This window comes from Pelodiscus sinensis, chromosome 23, assembly GCF_049634645.1.
Source record: "Pelodiscus sinensis isolate JC-2024 chromosome 23, ASM4963464v1, whole genome shotgun sequence".
In the NCBI taxonomy this organism is placed as follows: domain Eukaryota; kingdom Metazoa; phylum Chordata; order Testudines; family Trionychidae; genus Pelodiscus; species Pelodiscus sinensis.
In genome coordinates this window covers 4,084,453-4,101,175 of record NC_134733.1, presented here as the reverse complement: position 1 = coordinate 4,101,175, position 16,723 = coordinate 4,084,453, and the positions used below count along the sequence as shown (strand labels likewise).

Sequence of the window (16,723 nt, the reverse complement as noted above, 5' to 3'; positions counted from 1 at the left end):
CTGGGCAGCGGGACGGGGCAGAGGCTGCTCTGCACTGAGCTCTGGTAGCTGCCCCTGCCTGCAGCGCGGGGCTGTCCAGGGCCCCCCAGCTGCTCCGTGCGCCTGCAGAGGGCGAGGGCCACAGCCGCCCGCACCGCGGCCCCAGGGCGGAGGGCGCCTCGGACTGGTCCCGCGGAGTCGGGCCGTGCCCAGGCAGCCTGGCCCAGGCCTGTCTCTCATCTCCCAGGATCTCCAACATCCACATGGACGTGGCGGTGCCCCACGCCACAGGCCTGGAGCAGGCGGTGGAGGTCGAGCAGTGCAGCTGCCCCCCCGGCTACCGCGGCCCTTCCTGCCAGGTGAGTGCCCCCGGGACCGCAGCCGGCGCTGCCTGGCGCTAGAGGGCAGCCGTGGGCGCACCCTGCTCCTCCCTCCAGCCGCTGGGCAGCCCCGTGGCAGGGGCCTGTGTCCTCCAGGGGCTGAGGCAAGGGCCCTCCCCAGTGGGGGGGCGGGAGTGGTGCCAGCACTAGGACTGCTCTCACTGGGCCCTGGGGGGGGGGGCCACGGGCCCTGGCTGGGTCCGTGATCCGAGGGCCAGGCCAGGCCAGGACATCACTGCTGCCCGGGGGCCGGCTGCTGGCCGTTGCGAACACAGAGGAGAAAGTGCCTCAGGAAAGGCTGTGGGGCAGCCAGCCCAGCCGGGCACAGGGGGTGGGGCGGGGGGGAGGCTCTCAGCCCAGCCGGGCACTGGGGGGGGGGGGGGTGGATATAGGAACCCACTGCTGGTGCTCTCGTCCCAGGACTGTGACGTGGGCTACACTCGCACCACCAGTGGACTCTACCTGGGCACCTGTGAGCGCTGCGAGTGCAACGGGCACGCGGCCGAGTGTGACGCCGAGTCGGGAGACTGCCGGGTGAGCTGTGCCCCGAGAGCGGCCGGGGCTCGGCTGCTGCCCTGTCTGCGGGGGGGGGGGGCCGAGAGCGCGACTCCCAGCGCCCCCACGGCTGCGGGCGGGTGGGCCGGAGCCGGGCGAGTGCGCTGCACGCCCCCCGTGGCACAGACCTTCCCCGGCTCTGCCAACATGACCCTCCCAGCCCCCAGCCAAGCCACCTGCTCTAGGACCCTCCAGTGGGCAGACTCCTGGGCTCTGCCTGCTCCTCCCTGGGAGCTACTGGCTCTGGGGGACGAGGCTGGCATGGGAGGGACAGCGGCTGGGGGGCTGGGGGCCGGGGGGGCGTCGGGAGGCGCTGGCAGGGCGGGGCGGTGAGCGATTCCTCCTTCCGTCTCAGAACTGCAGGGACCACACCGAGGGCAGCCGGTGCGAACGCTGCCGGCCGGGTTACTACGGCGATGCCCGACGGGGGACGCCCGCAGACTGCCAGCCCTGCCCGTGCCACGGCCCAGACGCCGCCAGCCAGTACGTCCCCGGGCAGCCGCCTCGCGGGGCTTCTCTCCCTCGTGGCCTGTGCCCTCCTGTCTGCCTGCTGCTGCGGGGGGTGGGCAGGGCCAGGCCAGGGCCTGACGCTTCGTCCCCCTCCGCAGGGCCACGAAAAGCTGCTTCCTGGACACGGACGGGCAGCCCACGTGTGACGCCTGCGCCCCGGGCCACGTGGGACGCCAGTGCGAGAGGTACGGGGGTGCCCGTCTGACCCTCCCACACGCTGCCCACGGCCCGCCCCCCTTTGGCTCGCCCAAGGGCCAGTCTGGGCCCAGCCCGGGGGCTGTGGCAAGGCTCCTGGCGTGGGCCCTTGGGCCAAGGAAACCTCTGGGCCCCGCTAGCCGAGCACAGCCTGTCTCCTGGGTCGCTGGGGCTGACTCGGGCTGCTGCCTGGGACCCTGGGGTTGGCGGGGACACTGAGGCACGGGTCGGGACTCCCAGGCTCCGGCCCCACTAGCGCTCTGGCAGCTGATTCTCCGGCCGGGGTCTGAGTAGCCCCCGTGGGGCCAGCAAGAGCCGGTGGGGGAGGGGGTGGGACCTGGGGCAGAATTCCGGGGGTCAGAGTCCTCCCCAATTGCGTGCTCCTCGCTCGGCCGCGGCCGGCTCCAGCACCCAGCCTGGAGTCCCTCCGCCTCCCGGCCTGGAATCTGCTGGGGCTCCGGCGCTCGGCTCGCTGCTGGAGCCTCTCCTAGGAAGCAGGAAACCGCCCAGCCCCAGTGGCAGAGGGGCAGCGGCTTTCCGTGCGGTGCCTGCCAAAGGGGACAGCCCCACGGCGGGCGCCAGTTCCCCTCGCGGGTCCCGCGCTGAGCCCAAAACGGGGGCAAGCACACCTGGCCGCCCCGTGGCCTTGCGCCCAGGACAGCGGGTCAGACAGCCCCAGGAGTCCCACGCTTGGCTGGCTCGTCCAGGCCCCAGGCAGCCTGCACCCCGTCCCCCACCAGCACGGCAGCTTGGTCTCGTCCAGGCACATGGCTCCTCCGTGGGGCCCCGTGGCCACCAGCCTCCTCCTGCCTTTCTGGGGAGGTGGCTTTCCTGGGGGCCACGTCGGCCAGGCAGCTCTCAGCTCCGGGCTCTTCCCACACCGGTTTCACAGCACGTGGCGCCCGAGTCCGTAGAGCCCGTTCCCGTGCCGTCCGGCGTGCCCACGCCCGCCACGCTGGGCGCACGGCCCGGTGCCTGCCATCGCCGAAGAGCAGCCGGCTCCCGGCGCCGCCCGCGTGTTTCGCCGGGGTCCCGCCCCGCGTCGGCCGGGCTGTGACCGGGGAGCGGTGCCACCGGCGCTTTCCACCGGGTTCGTCTGCAGCTTCCCTCGCGCACGGCCCTGGCCGAGGCTGTGGCCGGGTGCCGCCCCTCCCCTCGCAGACGGTGGGGCAGCCGCCTCCTGCAGCGCACCTGGCCGGCCCTGGCCGGAGGAAAAGCGGTGCCCTGCCACCGTGCCCATGGGCCCTTGCGGCTCCGTCCATCCCCTTGCCCGCTCCCGTCCGAGCATCTGGCACCACAGGGCCAGGGCAGTGCCCAGTGCTCTCCGCCGTGAGGCGTCGCGCCAGGGGCTGCCCAGCCGACCCGGGGGCCCCGCTGGGGAAACCGAGGCTCACGCCCGCGGGGCGCCGCTCCTGGATTGGACACGGGCAATGCGTGGCAAGGGACAGGCGCCCCGTGTGGTGCGGGCTTTGCCCTCAGGCCGCCTCAGCCCGGCACAGCTAGCTCCCTGCGGCCCCCGGGCAGCCGCCTCCTTCCCGCCAAGCAGCCAGCGTCACTGCCCCTCCGGGCGGCCCGTGCCTGTAGGCAAAGTAGGCAGCCGCCTGGCGCGCCAACTTCCAAACCCTGCCCCTTCCATTTCTCCTGCCTTGCCTGGAGCGCGGCTTCCCTGCGGCCAGGAGGGGGGAGGTCCTGGGAGAGGCAGCGTGCGGGGGGGTCGGCCCCAGGGGAGGAGGAATGTGGGGGGGTTTCCCCGGCCCCGCGGGAGAGGGGGTCGCCCCGGGAGAGGCGCATGCTGGCTTCTCTCTGGGGGGGGGATCTTGGGAGGAGGCGGGTGCAGGGGACCCTGTTCCCTCTCCCCGGCCCTCAGCCCCCTGGCCCCCAGCCCCTCGGCCCCCATCCCCAGCCCCTCGGCCCCCAGGCAATAGAACTCCATCCCTACCCCCAAGCCCCCAGCCGCAGAACTCCACCCCCAGCCCCCTCTCCCCAGCACAGAACCAAACCCCTCAGTCGATATCTGCCCTTGGGGGGCACCGACTGCAGGGTTCGCCTAGGGCGCCCGTTGCTGGCAGCTAGTCTAGGGCCGCCCCTGCCCCTAAGAGCCCCGGCCCTCTCCTTTGGCATCCCTCCGGCACTCCGCTCACAGCCCCTCTCCTCAGCCCTCTGTCCTCCCACGGGCCGGAGCCGGCCGCCTGCCAGGCTGGGCTGGGCCTCCCATGCCCCACTTTCTGGGGTCCCCATCTCTGGCTGCTAGGCAAGCTCACACCTGGTCCACCTCAGCAGCCAGCGCTCTCCTGCCCCTTTCTTAAACATGCAGCACACAGGGAAACTGAGGCACACACTCTATTCATGTAACAGGGTGCCCGGCTCTAGGCTGGGAGCTGCATGAGGGCAGCAGAGATGGGGGTGCAGGGCTGTGAGGGAGGGGTAGGACTGGGAGGCAGGGGGAGGATGGGGGAGGTGCAGTAAGGGAGGGTGGCTGTGGGGGAGTCGGTGCAGGGCTGTAGGGTAGGGGCAGTATAGGGGCGGCAGTGGGGGAGGGGTGGTATGGGGGGCAGTGGGGGATCGGGTGCAGGGCTGTGGGGGAGGGGCGGTATGGAGGTGGCTGTGGGGGAGGTGCTGTATAGGGGCAGCAGTGGGGGAGCCAATGCAGGCTGTGGGGGAGGGGCGGTATTGGGGCGGCAGTGGGGGTGGGGTGGTATAGGGGCAGCTGTGGGGGAGGGGCGGTATGGGGGGCAGTGCGGGAGGGGCAGTATGGGGGCAGTGGGGGAGCCGGGGCAGGGCTGTGGGGGAGGGGCGGTATTGGGGCGGCAGTGGGGGAGGGGCGGTATGGGGGGCAGTGGGGGAGCCGGGGCAGGCTGTGGGGGAAGAAGCAGCCCGGGGCGGGCGCACTGAGGTGACCGGGCCGTCTGTGCCTTTGCTCCAGGTGCGCTCCTGGCTACGTGGGGAGCCCCGCCCTGGGTCAGCCCTGCAGAGGTGAGTGGCGGCTGGCCCTCGGGGAGTCCCTGGGGTGCGACGGGGTGCAGAGCCCGTCGGGGGGGGGGAGGGAAGGAAGTCAGGGTCCGGTGGGCCATGTGGAGTCCCCGCCCCCAGCAGCCAGCTCCACGCCGTGCCTGGGAAGGGCTCCGGGGGTCCAGTTCTGGGGAGCCCACCCCGCAGCCCCGGGCCTGTCGGGCCCTGTGGGCAGCGGGGAGCTGGCAGCCCCTCCTGGGCTCAGCAGCCCAGCTCTTCTGTTCTGCTTTCCTGCCAGACGAGCCCAGCGGAGGCTGCAGCTGCGACCCCCGAGGCAGCGTGAGCAGCCAGTGTGACGCCAGCGGGCGGTGCCGGTGCAAGGTGAGGGGCAGAGCTCACGCTCAGCGACAGCCCTGCCAAGCGCCCCGGGGCAGCGACACCCCCTGTGCACAGCCTGTCCTGCGGCCAAGGGCCCTTCCTCCCCCCAGAGCAGGGGAAACCGAGGCACGCTCAGGCACCAGACAGATACTGCAGAGTAGGGTTGTTAAATTTCATTTAATCAGCTAATCGATTAGTCGATAAGGAGGGAAACTGCACAGGAGCAGCAGGGCACCGAGCTGGGCCAGTTGATCCCTGGCTCGCGCCTGGTCCCCTGCCATGCGTCTGCCTCCCCTGCCCTGCCTTGCCCCCCCGCTGAGCCGGTGCCAAGGGGACTGGCTTCTGAGCCCCCAGCCCAGCACCAGCTCCTGGTCCCCTGCTGCTCGTCACTCGACTAGTCGCTTACATCCCTGCTCCAGAGAGGTCGCCCTTTGTCACGCCCGCTCACGGCTCTTGTGAACGTTGCACGCTGGGCACAGCTGTCTCCTGTCTCTGACGCTGAGCCGTGCCGAGAGCAGGATTCCTGAGCTGGGTTGGCCAGGCCGAGCTCTGGCCCGCGCTTGTGACTCTCTCTGCTGCCAGGCTGGTGGGTAGCTGACACATACCCACGTGGCCTTGGCCTGCTCGCCCTCGGATCTCCACCGGCCTGCGCGCCCCAATGGGGGCACTTCCTGCCAGCCCCAGCCATGGGAGAGGGGCAGGGTTCCTGGGGGAGCCTCCCTCCGCAGCTGCCTCCGGAATTGGCTCCTTCGCCCTTCGGTCTGTGCCTGGCTGGGGAACCCGCCTGGGGGCTGGGGGTCGCTCAGTCTCTGCTCAGCCCCTCCCCCTCTGTGACGGACCAGGCCGTGTCTGGGCACAGCTGAGGGCGTCCGCTTAGGGCGAATTGCTCAAATCCGGGGCTCCTTACAATCCCCCTGACTGGAGACCTTCCCAAACAGGCCACAATCCAGTCCCACCGAGCGCTTCAGCTGCCTGCCTGAAGCCTCACGAGCAAAACCCCTCTGACACCCCAGCAATATCCGTGCCCCAGATGGCCCCGGGCCTCATATACCGGTGGGGGGGTCCTAGAACCCAATCCCACCTACCCCGAACAAGTTCTGTCCGGTTCCAAGAAACCAGCCACAGATCCCTGGTCAATTTATCCTCTGGACCTTACCCACAAATCACGCTGGGCCAGTCCTTTAGCATTTAACAACTAAAGGTTTAAAACTGCAAGAAAGAAAAGCAGGAGAGGAAGGTTGTTAAAGTATCATACATCACATGCACCGAATCTCCCAGTTCTCAGTGCAGGTTTGCAGCAGAGATGTTATAGCTGCTGGCTTCAAAGTCTTGGTGCACATCCTATGCCAGGATGGGTCCACAGTTCTTCCCAGCTCGTGAATCCCTGCGAGGCCGCATCTGGGGTCAGGAGCAGATCTGGTGACCACTGTGGAGTTGGCCACATGGCCTATTTATCCCTCCTTGCTGGCTTCTTCCAAGCTGGCTGGAGTCACGTGGCCAGTGGCCAGGAGGTGTCTTTGGCCTCCAGAGATCCACTGTTCCCTGGAGACTTGCTCATTAGCGTGTCCATAGGCAAACCCCTTGCTCAGCCCCACACAGAGAAACTCGCAGTCTCCGTACAGAGTAGAGTCATAACTCCGCCCACAGGCATTATACAGGTATATGAAGAGCAGATACAGACTCAGTAGCAAGTAAGCTTTGGTTAGACACCTCCCATGGCCCCCTTTGTACCCGCTTTTGGGGCGAACACCCCCCATGGGCGCCGCAGCGACCTGGCTGCTCCCCTCAAAATCCAATAACGTGACACCCCCCTGTTGCCTTGCAGCCCCACGTGGAGGGTCCCGCCTGCAGCAGCTGCCGCGCCGGCCATTTCCACCTGAGCGCCGAGAGCCGGGAGGGCTGCCTGCCCTGCTTCTGCATGGGCGTGACCCAGCAGTGTGCCAGCTCCTCCTACGCCCGGGGCCTGGTAAGAGCCCGTTTCCCCGGCCCCTGCCCGCCCGCGGGGCCCTGCCTGCACTCACGGCCCGGCGTCTGTTCCCGGCAGGTCACCAGCCCCTTCCTCCCGGGCGACTTCCGGAGCTTCGCCCTGGTGAACCGCCAGCGCAGCAGCCGCATCACGGCCGGCTTCGCCGTGGAGCCCTCGGGCGCGGGGCACCAGCTCTCCTACGGGCACTTCAGCCAGCTGGGCCAGGAGGCCTATTACTGGCAGCTGCCAGAGCCCTACCAAGGAGACAAGGTAGGGCCGGCGCGTGGGCTGCCCGCTGGGCCTGGGCCTGCTCGCTCTCCCGGCTGAAGCCGCAGGATGACTCTGCATGCCAGGGCCTAGCGCCTAGTGCCCGGCAGCCCCTGAGGCCTGGGCTGCCCCTGGCTCGTCAAGCTGTCCGGGGCAGCACTGTCGGCCCGTGTTACCCCGGGGAAACCGAGGCAGGGGCTTGCACTGTTGTGTCCCCACCTGCGCTCCCGGACCCATGAGCCTCCCTCGCAGCGGCCCGCCGAGGCCAGAGCCCCTCTGGCCGGGCCCAGCGATGCCCAGCCCGGCCCCGTTCCTCCCCTGCGCAGGCAGCCGGGCAGTGAGCAGCGCCTGGCCCCACCCCACACGCCCCAGCCCAGGGGGCCGAGCTCTGCCAGGAGCCTGCGGGGCTGCAGCGACACGTGCCTGGGCAGGGCATGTGCCCCTGGAGGCAGGGCTGCCTAGTGGGCTGGGCACCGAGGTGGGACTCCGGGGACCAGGGCTCCGTTTCCTTGGCTAATGGGCAAGTCGCTTACAGCCCAGGGGCTGTGGCAGGGGCCTGCCTGAGGGCCTTTGATACGAGCAAGGTCCCGGCCCCGGGTGGCCTCCCTGGGCAGCAGAGTGCTGGGCCCAGCACTGCCCCAGGTCTGACCCGAGGAGCCCTCAGCCTGTGCCGGCCACACGGAAAGCAGCAGCTTCGGGGGCGCCAGCAGCCGGGCCTGGCTCCTCGCCGCCCCTCGGCTCCAAGGCTGGGCCCAGCTGCAGCCGCAGCCCCGGGGCAGGGCAGCGCGGGGGTCAGCGCTGGGCCCACCCCCTGCCAGGCGTTCGTCCCTGCCCAGCTCTGCCCCCTTCCCTTCAGCCCGGTGGGGGGTGGCATTCACTACTCCTTCCCTGGACACCCGCGTGTGCGGGCCAAGTCCCGCCTGGGCCCCGGCCACACCTGCCCCCGCCCTGGTGCGCTCTGCCCTGACCCGGCTGCCTTGCCTGGGGCTTGCAGTGGCGCGTCCGGGGCTCTGCTGCCTCGGCCCCAGGCCAGCAGCTGCTGGGCGGGCGGGGGGTTCTGTCTGGAAGGGATTTCCCGGGCGTGGGCGGCTTGCGCTCGTCCCCAGTAACCCGGCTCTCTCCTCTCCCCGCCGAGCAGAGGGAAACCTACTTTGCCCGGCTGCGCCGTGCACACAAGGTACTGGGCATGGGCGCCGCATGGCGGGAGTGTGAGCATGGAGTGCGCCGGGGCTGCCCGTCTACCCCTGGGTGGGGGCTCTCGGCTCCCAAGGGTCCAGGAGTCGGCCTGGGTCTGTGGCACATGGGGCACCTCCCGACCAGGGAAGGGGTGTGGCTTAGCCCCCCCCCACACTCCTGCCATGGAAGGGGCGTGGCTTAGCCTCCCCCCCCCACTCCTGCCACGGAAGGGGCGTGGCTTAGCCCCTGGCCATGGAGGAGGCATGGCTTAACCCCGCCCCTGGCCAGGGAAGGGGCGTGGCTTGGGGGCACCCGCGCCACCGCCAGGGAATGGTGCTCTGCAGCCAATGGGAGCTGCCGGTAACTCCAACGCCTGCAGCCCTTCGGGGCTACCCCAGGGACTGGGTCCAGCCCGTGGTCGGGTACTTGCCACGGCTGTCTGGGCGCGCGGTCGGGGCCTTGCCGAGGGAGGTGTGGATATGACACGCTCCGTGGGGCAGGCCGGGCTGTGCCCGGTCCCAGTACTTGGCGGAGTCGCGACCACCCGGGCCCCAGCGTCCGCCGGTGCCGGCTGCACCCTCGCCAGGGAGAGGAGCCCCGCCAGCCAGCCATTGGCACCCCCTGGCACTGTGCCTTTCTGACTTGCCCCTGCTCCCCTGCTGGCCTGGGCACGGCTGAGACCGGTGTGATGTAGTGGGGGGGCTGTCTGCTCTGTGACCCCCCCACCTTGTGAGGTGAGATTCCCACGTGCGGATTGGCCGAGACACCCAGGCCCAGCCTGAGCAGAGAACAAGGCTCTTCCCGGGGACAGACAAAGGGGGGGCGGCGGAGACGGCACCTGGCTGGGGGCAGGGCTGGGAGCTGGGCAGTGTTTGGCTGGGATGACATGAAGGGGGGAGACTAAGCAGAGTGCAGGGCGTTCGGGGGGGCGATGCTCCCTGCCCCAAGGGGTCTAGGGCTGCCCGCCCCGTCTCCTTATGTCCACGTCACGTCTGTGCTGGGCGGATCCCGGAGAAGCAATAACCCCTCCATATTCTACTGGCCGGCGGGGTCGCATCTTGCTGCTACGGGTGCAGGATCGGGGGTCCCCGACGCCGTCACACCTGGCGCGTGCAGTGCGTGGCTGGGGCGGGGGCTGGGAGCTGCCTGTGGGCTCACAGCCCCTTGTGCCTCCTGCCAGAACGGCACGTCCCCCGCGGAGGAGCAGCTGCGGAAGGCCGTGGCCGCGGGCAGGATCCTGGGCTCTGGAGGGGGCGGCCGCAGGGCCAGGCGAACTGCTAAGGTAACGGGGGCACTGGCCTGGGCATGAGCAGCTCAGAGCCCCGGCTGGGACTCACCCGGCTGGGCCAGGGCAGCAGCTGGAAGGCTTCCCGGGACGCTTTGGGGCAGCCTTCGGCACGGCCTGTGCCCACCAACCTGCCCGCACTGCCCCTCCCTGACACGTGCATCTAGCCAGCGCCCAGCCCTTCCCCCTCCCCAGTGCCGCCCGGCGCCCAGCCCTTCCCCCCACCCAGTGTTGCCTAGCGCCCAGCCCTTCCCCCCACCCAGTGCCGCCTAGCGCCCAGCCCTTCCCCCCACCCAGTGCCGCCTAGCGCCCAGCCCTTCCCCCCACCCAGTGCCGCCTAGCGCCCAGCCCTTCCCCCCACCCAGTGTTGCCTAGCGCCCAGCCCTTCCCCCCACCCAGTGCCGCCTAGCGCCCAGCCCTTCCCCCCACCCAGTGCCGCCTAGCGCCCAGCCCTTCCCCCCACCCAGTGTTGCCTAGCGCCCAGCCCTTCCCCCCACCCAGTGCCGCCTAGCGCCCAGCCCTTCCCCCCACCCGGTGCCGCCTAGTGCCCAGCCCTTCCCCCCCATGCCGCCAGGCGCCACCCAACACCCAGCCCTTCCCCCCACCCGGTGCCACCTAGCGCCCTGCCCTTCCCCCCACCCGGTGCCGCCTAGCGCCCAGCCCTTCCCCCTCCCCAGTGCCGCCTAGCGCCCAGCCCTTCCCCCCCATGCCGCCCGGCGCCACCCGACACCCAGCCCTTCCCCCCACCCGGTGCTGCCTAGCGCCCAGCCCTTCCCCCCCGTGCCACCCAGTGCCACGCGGCACCCAGCCCTTCTCCCCCCCCCCTGCAGTGCTGCCGGGCGCCCAGCCCTAATTCTGAGTGGCGGGAGCAGCAGGCCAGGTTAGCCAGGCCACAACCCAGGCCAAGACAGGCTGTTGCCATGGCAGAGCTGCCTTAGCATGGCCCATGGAGGCCCCCCCAGGCTACCCGCTGCCCGGCTCTGCTCTGAGCCGCGATGCCAGTGGCTGCTGCAGAGCACCTGAGCGGCCTCCGGGGGGCGCCGCTTGGCGATGCCCAGTGTCTCTGCTCCATCCTGCCCATGCATGTGGTGTGGCACCCTGCTCCCGGCTGGGGGGGCTGTCCTGGCACGGTGTGGGGGGGGGGGCAGCGCTGCCCTGAGCCAGGCCTGTGCTGCCCCGGCATGGCACGTATGTGGGCCTTCTGGTGTGGTCGGCACGGCCCCTTCCTGGCCTGGTGTGTGGGGCTGGTGCTGGGCCCAGCATGGGGTGTGGGGTTGGCACTGCCTGGTGTGGGGTTGGTGCTGTGCATGGCGTGGGATTGGCACCGTGCCCAGTGTAGATCGTCCCTTTTCAAGGCCCTCCCTGTTCCTCCTCACCCCCACCCCCCGCGGGTAGCCTCTGCCACTCTCTGGGGAGGCTGGAAGTCGAGATGTGGGAGCTGCTCTCTGGCTTTGCCATGGGGCAGGCGGCCTCTTCGCTGCCTTCCTCACTGGCCCGTCCTCCCCTCCTGCTGCCCCCAGCGCCCTCCTGCACCCTTCCCCCTCCCCACGCCCTCCTGCGCCCTTCCCCCTCCCCACGCCCTCCTGCGCCCTTCCCCCTCCCCATGCCCTCCTGCTGCCCCCCAGTACCCTCCTGCGCCCTTCCCCCTCCCCGTGCCCTCCTGCTGCCCTTCCCCGTCTCCACGCTCACCTGCTGCCCAACTGCCCCTGCCCTATTTGCTGCTCCCCCCCCCCCCCCCGGGCTCCTGCACTGCGCTCCCTGAGCCCTGTTTGGGAGGCAGTCGTCTGTCCAGGGCCCTCGCCCAGGCACCCGTCTCGCTTCCCTCGGGGGGCTCTGCCAGCTGGGTCCTGCGGTTGGCAGCTCCCGGGCATTCCCTGGCCGCCCTTCCCAGCGAAGCGGAGACCCGGCGGTTGAGGCTGGCCTGGGGGGCTGGCTATAGAGCTGGTGACCCAGCCTGGCCTTTGCCTGCCCTGGCTCAGGGAGGGGGCGCCGGCGGGAGTTGTGCAGCTCCCTGCTGAAGTCTTCCTGCCTGGGGGAGGGCTGGCACCCTGCAGGGCCGAGCTGGACCCGAGTGACCCTGCTCTGGGGGGCGACCTGGCCCGTTCCCCGGCCGCACAGGCACCAAGAGGAGCTGTCCTTGGGCAGGCTGTGCCCAGCTCCGGCCTGCAGCGCCCGACCAGCCCCTTGTTTTTGTGGTGAATATGAAATTCCAGCCAGCGGGAACCCAGCCCTTTGCCCCAGGCTGCTCCTTGGCTTCCCGCTGGCTGACCGCCGGCCAGTGGCAGCGGGTCTAGAGCACAGCCGGGCCTGGCGGGAGCACGGGGTACACTTGTAGCCCTGCTCATCGGGGTGATGACTCTGCTGGGTCTCAGCGTTGGCCCTAGCGGCCCCTGCTCCCCTTTGGCCTGTGCTCGGGAGGGCCGGGGGGCTCTGCAGGGGGGTCATAGAGTTGCAATGCAGCGATTGTGCCCGCCAAAGCCCCCTCCGCTGCTCAGCCTGGGCACACCCCACTCCTGTCTCCCCCGGGTCCCTTCCCAGCGGGGGCCGGCCCATGCCCAGTCTGTGCCATGCACGTGCTTCGGGGGGGCTCAGCCAGGCCCCCGTCTGACCGGGCCTGTGGCTGTCTCTCTCTGTGCCTCTCCTCTCCCAGTTTTCTCTCGTCTACAAGGGCTTCTCCCTGCTTCCTGAAAGTGTTTTCTACTGGCAGCTTCCTGGCGCCTTCCTGGGGGACAAGGTAACGGCGCTAGTGCGGGAGGTCGGAATGGGGGCTGGGCTACCCCACGGCCTGGAGCAGCCCTGTGACCCCCACCGCCCGCTCGGGACCTGGATCCGGGAGAGGCAGGGCCCCTGGGGCACCCGCCAGGCTCCTAGGAGGGGCCCCGCTGTGCCGTGCGGTCGTTCTCCGAGAATCGTTGGAGTGTGAGGACTCCTGGCCAGGAGGGACCCCGTGAGCCGTGTGCCCGGGGCGCCCCGATGGCCGCGAGGCGCAGCCGCCCATAGCACGGCGGTGCCAGCTGCAACCCGCAATACCCGTCCGGCGTGCTACCGCCAGGGCCCTGCTCGCGCCTCGGCCAGGCGGAAACGGCGCCGCAGCTCCGGGCCGACGGCTTCGCCTCGCAGGGAGCGCAGCTCGGGGCAGGAATGGCCGCAAAGCCTCCGGCCACCCCAGACGCTGCCACCTCCTGGGGCCGGCCCGGCTCACCTCTGCTTGGAGGCGCTGCGCTGCCCTGGCCGGGGCAGAGCAGCACTGGGCCCCCTCCGCCCGCGGGCACCGGGCGCATGACGACGCCTCGCTGGCCCCTTGGCCAGTCAGGCCCGGTGGCACTGGGTGCCCTGCGGGGAAGGGGCACGGGCAGGGCAGAGCCTCGCTCCAGCTCTTCTGTGGGGCAGCTGAACCATGAACATTTCAGGGGCAACGCCCCCAAGCTCTGCCCCCCTGGAGCCCTGAGCCAGCCTGACTCCGGGCGGGCATGGGCCACAGGCCTGTCCCCCGGGACCGCCACGCGAGAACGAGCCAAGTGCGTTTCTGGTGGCCAGGGGTAGAGAGTGCCCGGGAATGGGGCGCTCTGGGTGCCGGTGAGAACCCCCCGGGAAATGGGGCGCTCTGGGTGCCGGTGAGAACCCCCCGGGAATGGGGCGCTCTGGGTGCCGATGAGAACCCCCCGGGAATGGGGCGCTCTGGGTGCCGGTGAGAACCCCCCGGGAATGGGGCGCTCTGGGTGCCGGTGAGAACCCCCCGGGAATGGGGCGCTCTGGGTGCCGGTGAGAACCCCCCGGGAATGGGGCGCTCTGGGTGCCTGTGAGAACCCCCCGGGAATGGGGCGCTCTGGATGCCGGTGAGAACCCCCCGGGAATGGGGCGCTCTGGGTGCCGGTGAAAACCCCCCGGGAATGGGGCGCTCTGGGTGCCGGTGAGAACCCCCCGGGAATGGGGCGCTCTGGGTGCCGGTGAAAACCCCCCGGGAATGGGGCGCTCTGGGTGCCGGTGAAAACCCCCCGGGAATGGGGCGCTCTGGGTGCCGGTGAGAACCCCCCGGGAATGGGGTGTATGAGAAAACCCCCCTGGGAAATGGAGCACGCCGGGTGCCAGTGAAAAACCCCAAGAAATGGGGCACTCCAGGTGCCAGTTAACACCCCCTCCCAGGGAAATGGGGTGTGCCAGGTGCTGGTGAGAATCCCCCCCCGGAAATGGGGTGCTGGTCTGGGACCCGCCGCTGGCCTCGTGGCCCCTGCAGGCCGCCGGTGCCCACTGGGGTTGGGCGTCTTCCTGAGTACTCGCCCCTTGGCACAGGGCTCCTGGCGGTGTGGCAGCCCCGGCTGAGGGGCAGTGGCCCAGCTGTCGGGCGCCTGAGGAGACGGAGCCCCCAGGCTGATGCTGTGGGGCCGGTTTCTGCCCACTGCCGCCCGGGGCAGACTGGGGAGGGAGGGGCGCAGAGCTGCCCCCTGCCAGGCGGGACTGCTGCAGCCTGACCCGTTGTCTTGCTTTCCCAGGTCGGCTCCTACGGCGGGCGGCTGCGCTACACGCTCTCCTACAGCGCGGGGGGCAGGAGCGCCCCCCTGCCGGACGCCGACGTGCAGATCATGGTGAGGGATCAGGGAGCCGCAGCAGCGTGGGGGCCTGCGGGCTACAGGGCTGCCCCGCAAGGGAAGCGGGCTGCCTAGGACGGGGGGGGGGGGGCTTCATGGGTGATGGGCTAGACTGGGTGCAGGGCTGGAATAGCAGGGGGCTGGGATGGTCGGGCACGGGCAGAGCCGGGGGAGGGGGCTGGGCGGGGGGCAGGGAACAGAAGCCAGAGCAGGCTCAGGGGAAGGGGCTTTGGGGGAGCAGGCCGGGTGCAATGGCTGGGTGCGCAGGGAGCCGGAGGAGGGGGCGAGGGCGCGAGGGGACGGGAGCAGAAACCTGGGGGGTGCGGGCCAGGCAGCCGAGGGCAGGGCCCGGAGGGAGCCGGAGACTGGCGCGAAGGAGTGGGGGGCAGGGCGGCGCTGGCCTCGTGTGGGGCGGGCAGCAGAGCCCAGGCCATGGGTCTGACTGGCCTGCCCCTTGCTGTCCCTGCAGGGCAACGACATCACCCTGGTGGCTTACCAGCCCGCGCTGCCGCCCCGGGAACCCCGCAGCTTCGAAATCGTCTTCCAGGAGGTGAGGGCCTGGCTCGCGTGGCCCTGCCCTGCCGGCGCGGCACCTCCCCCGCCCCCCGACCTGCTCCCGGCCACGCCCAGCCGGCATGGCACCTCCCCCGCCCCCGACCTGCTCCCGGCCACGCCCAGCTGGCACAGCACCTCCCCCGACCTGCTCCCGGCCACGCCTAGCCGGCATGGCACCTCCCCCGCCCCCGACCTGCTCCCGGCCACGCCCAGCTGGCACAGCACCTCCCCCGACCTGCTCCCGGCCACGCCCAGCCGGCACGGCACCTCCCCCACCCCCCGACCTGCTCCCGGCCACGCCCAGCCGGCACGGCACCTCCCCCGACCTGCTCCCGGCCACGCCCAGCCGGCGTGGCACCTCCACCGCCCCCCACCCCCCGACCTGCTCCCGGCCACTCCAGCCGGCCCGGCACCTTCCCCCCCCCCCCCCCGCGACCTGCTCCCGGCCACTCCAGCCGGCCCGGCACCTCCCCCGCCCTCCCGACCTGCTCCCAGCCACGCCCAGCCGGCACGGCACCTCCCCCAACCTGCTCCCGGCCACGCCCAGCCGGCGCGGCACCTCCCCCGCCCTCCCGACCTGCTCCCAGCCACGCCCAGCTGGCACGGCACCTCCCCCACCCCCTTGACCTGCTCCTGGCTACGCCCAGCCGGCATGGCACCAACCCTGGCTGAGACCTGCCCTGCCGGCGCGGCGGTGACTCTGCTCCCCCCTGCCCTGCCCTGCCCTGCCCTGTGGGTGTGGCACTGCCCCCGCCTTCTCCGGTCCTGCCCTGCCAGCACGGTACCAACCCTGCCCCCCCCAGCCTTGCCAGCAGGTTTGTTTCCACCTCCCCCGCATCCATTTCACGGGCATGGTGCCAGCCCCCACCCACCCCAGCCCCCACCTCACGGGCGTGGGAAGACCTCCAGCATGGTACTGCCCCCACCCCCATCTTCCGGCATCCTCCTGCCCCTCCTCAGACCCACTGCGCCCCGCTCCCACCCGTGCCCCCTAGAGCAGCTCTGGGCCTGGGGAGGGGCTGTGGGGCTCCGGGCTCCTCGGGGCTGGAGCTGCTGGTGCCCCCATGCCAGGGTCCGTGCCCCGAGGGGCTGGGCTGGTCTCCTTCCTGGTGAGCCAAGGTGCGTGGCGCCAGCACGTGGGTTCCCTGCTGGGGCCCTGCCCGGCCTCACTGCCCCCTCCCCACAGCAACACTGGCAGCGGCCCGACGGGCAGCCTGCCACCCGGGAGCACCTGATGATGGCGCTGGCCGACCTGGACGAGATCCTCATCCGCGCCACCTACGCCACCGACATGGTGTGGGCCAGCATCGCCGGGGTCAGCCTGGAGACCGCGGAGCCCGCCCACGGCGGCCTGCCCCGGGCGCTGGAGGTGGAGGAGTGCCGCTGCCCGCCGGGCTACCGCGGCCTCTCCTGCCAGGTGAGGTGCCCCTCGCTGCCCCCCCGGCGTGGGCCGGGCTTTGCCCGCGGGGCCGAGGCCCGGCGGCTGCACGGCAGGTGACGCGTCTCTCCCGCAGGACTGCGCCGCCGGCTACACGCGCACGGGGGGCGGCCTGTACCTGGGGCACTGCGAGCTGTGTGAGTGCAACGGCCACTCGGACGCCTGCCACCCCGAGACGGGCGCCTGCTCGGTGAGTCCCGGCTCCGCCTGCACCTGCCGGAGCCAGGCCCGGGCTGCTGGGAGAGGGGCCCCACGTAGCTCCGGCCCTGCCCTCTGCCCCGGGCGGGCCCTGCCCCCACGCTCTGAGCTCTGCCCCCTCCCCGCAGCTGGGCCTGCCCCCCGCACTGTGAGCTCTGCCTCACTCCCCGCGGCTGGGCCTGGCCCCCCCCCCCACTGTGAGCTCTGCCCCCCCCCCCACAGCTGGGCCTGCCCCCCGCCACTGTGAGCTCTGCCTCCCTCCCCGCGGCTGGGCCTGCCCCCCGCCACTGTGAGCTCTGCCCCCTC

At 71.2% G+C, this 16,723-nt stretch overlaps 1 protein-coding gene across 19 annotated transcripts in view; it reads left to right on the top strand.

Moving 5' to 3' along the window:
• Positions 1 to 16,723, top strand: part of HSPG2 (heparan sulfate proteoglycan 2) — a 145,454-nt gene that overhangs the window by 73,408 nt on the left and 55,323 nt on the right. For 11 of the 19 annotated variants that reach the window (XM_075906281.1, XM_075906295.1, XM_075906288.1 and 8 more), the window contains 15 exons: positions 227 to 338; positions 780 to 893; positions 1,270 to 1,397; positions 1,523 to 1,609; positions 4,543 to 4,592; positions 4,867 to 4,949; positions 6,772 to 6,912; positions 6,991 to 7,182; positions 8,318 to 8,356; positions 9,536 to 9,637; positions 12,291 to 12,374; positions 14,131 to 14,223; positions 14,696 to 14,776; positions 15,968 to 16,198; positions 16,296 to 16,409. In XM_075906281.1, coding sequence (XP_075762396.1) covers positions 227 to 338; positions 780 to 893; positions 1,270 to 1,397; positions 1,523 to 1,609; positions 4,543 to 4,592; positions 4,867 to 4,949; positions 6,772 to 6,912; positions 6,991 to 7,182; positions 8,318 to 8,356; positions 9,536 to 9,637; positions 12,291 to 12,374; positions 14,131 to 14,223; positions 14,696 to 14,776; positions 15,968 to 16,198; positions 16,296 to 16,409 — 1,651 coding nt within the window. The remainder of the gene's footprint in view (positions 1 to 226; positions 339 to 779; positions 894 to 1,269; positions 1,398 to 1,522; positions 1,610 to 4,542; positions 4,593 to 4,866; positions 4,950 to 6,771; positions 6,913 to 6,990; positions 7,183 to 8,317; positions 8,357 to 9,535; positions 9,638 to 12,290; positions 12,375 to 14,130; positions 14,224 to 14,695; positions 14,777 to 15,967; positions 16,199 to 16,295; positions 16,410 to 16,723) is intronic. The other 8 variants (XM_075906297.1, XM_075906291.1, XM_075906292.1 and 5 more) reach the window with 3 other exon arrangements.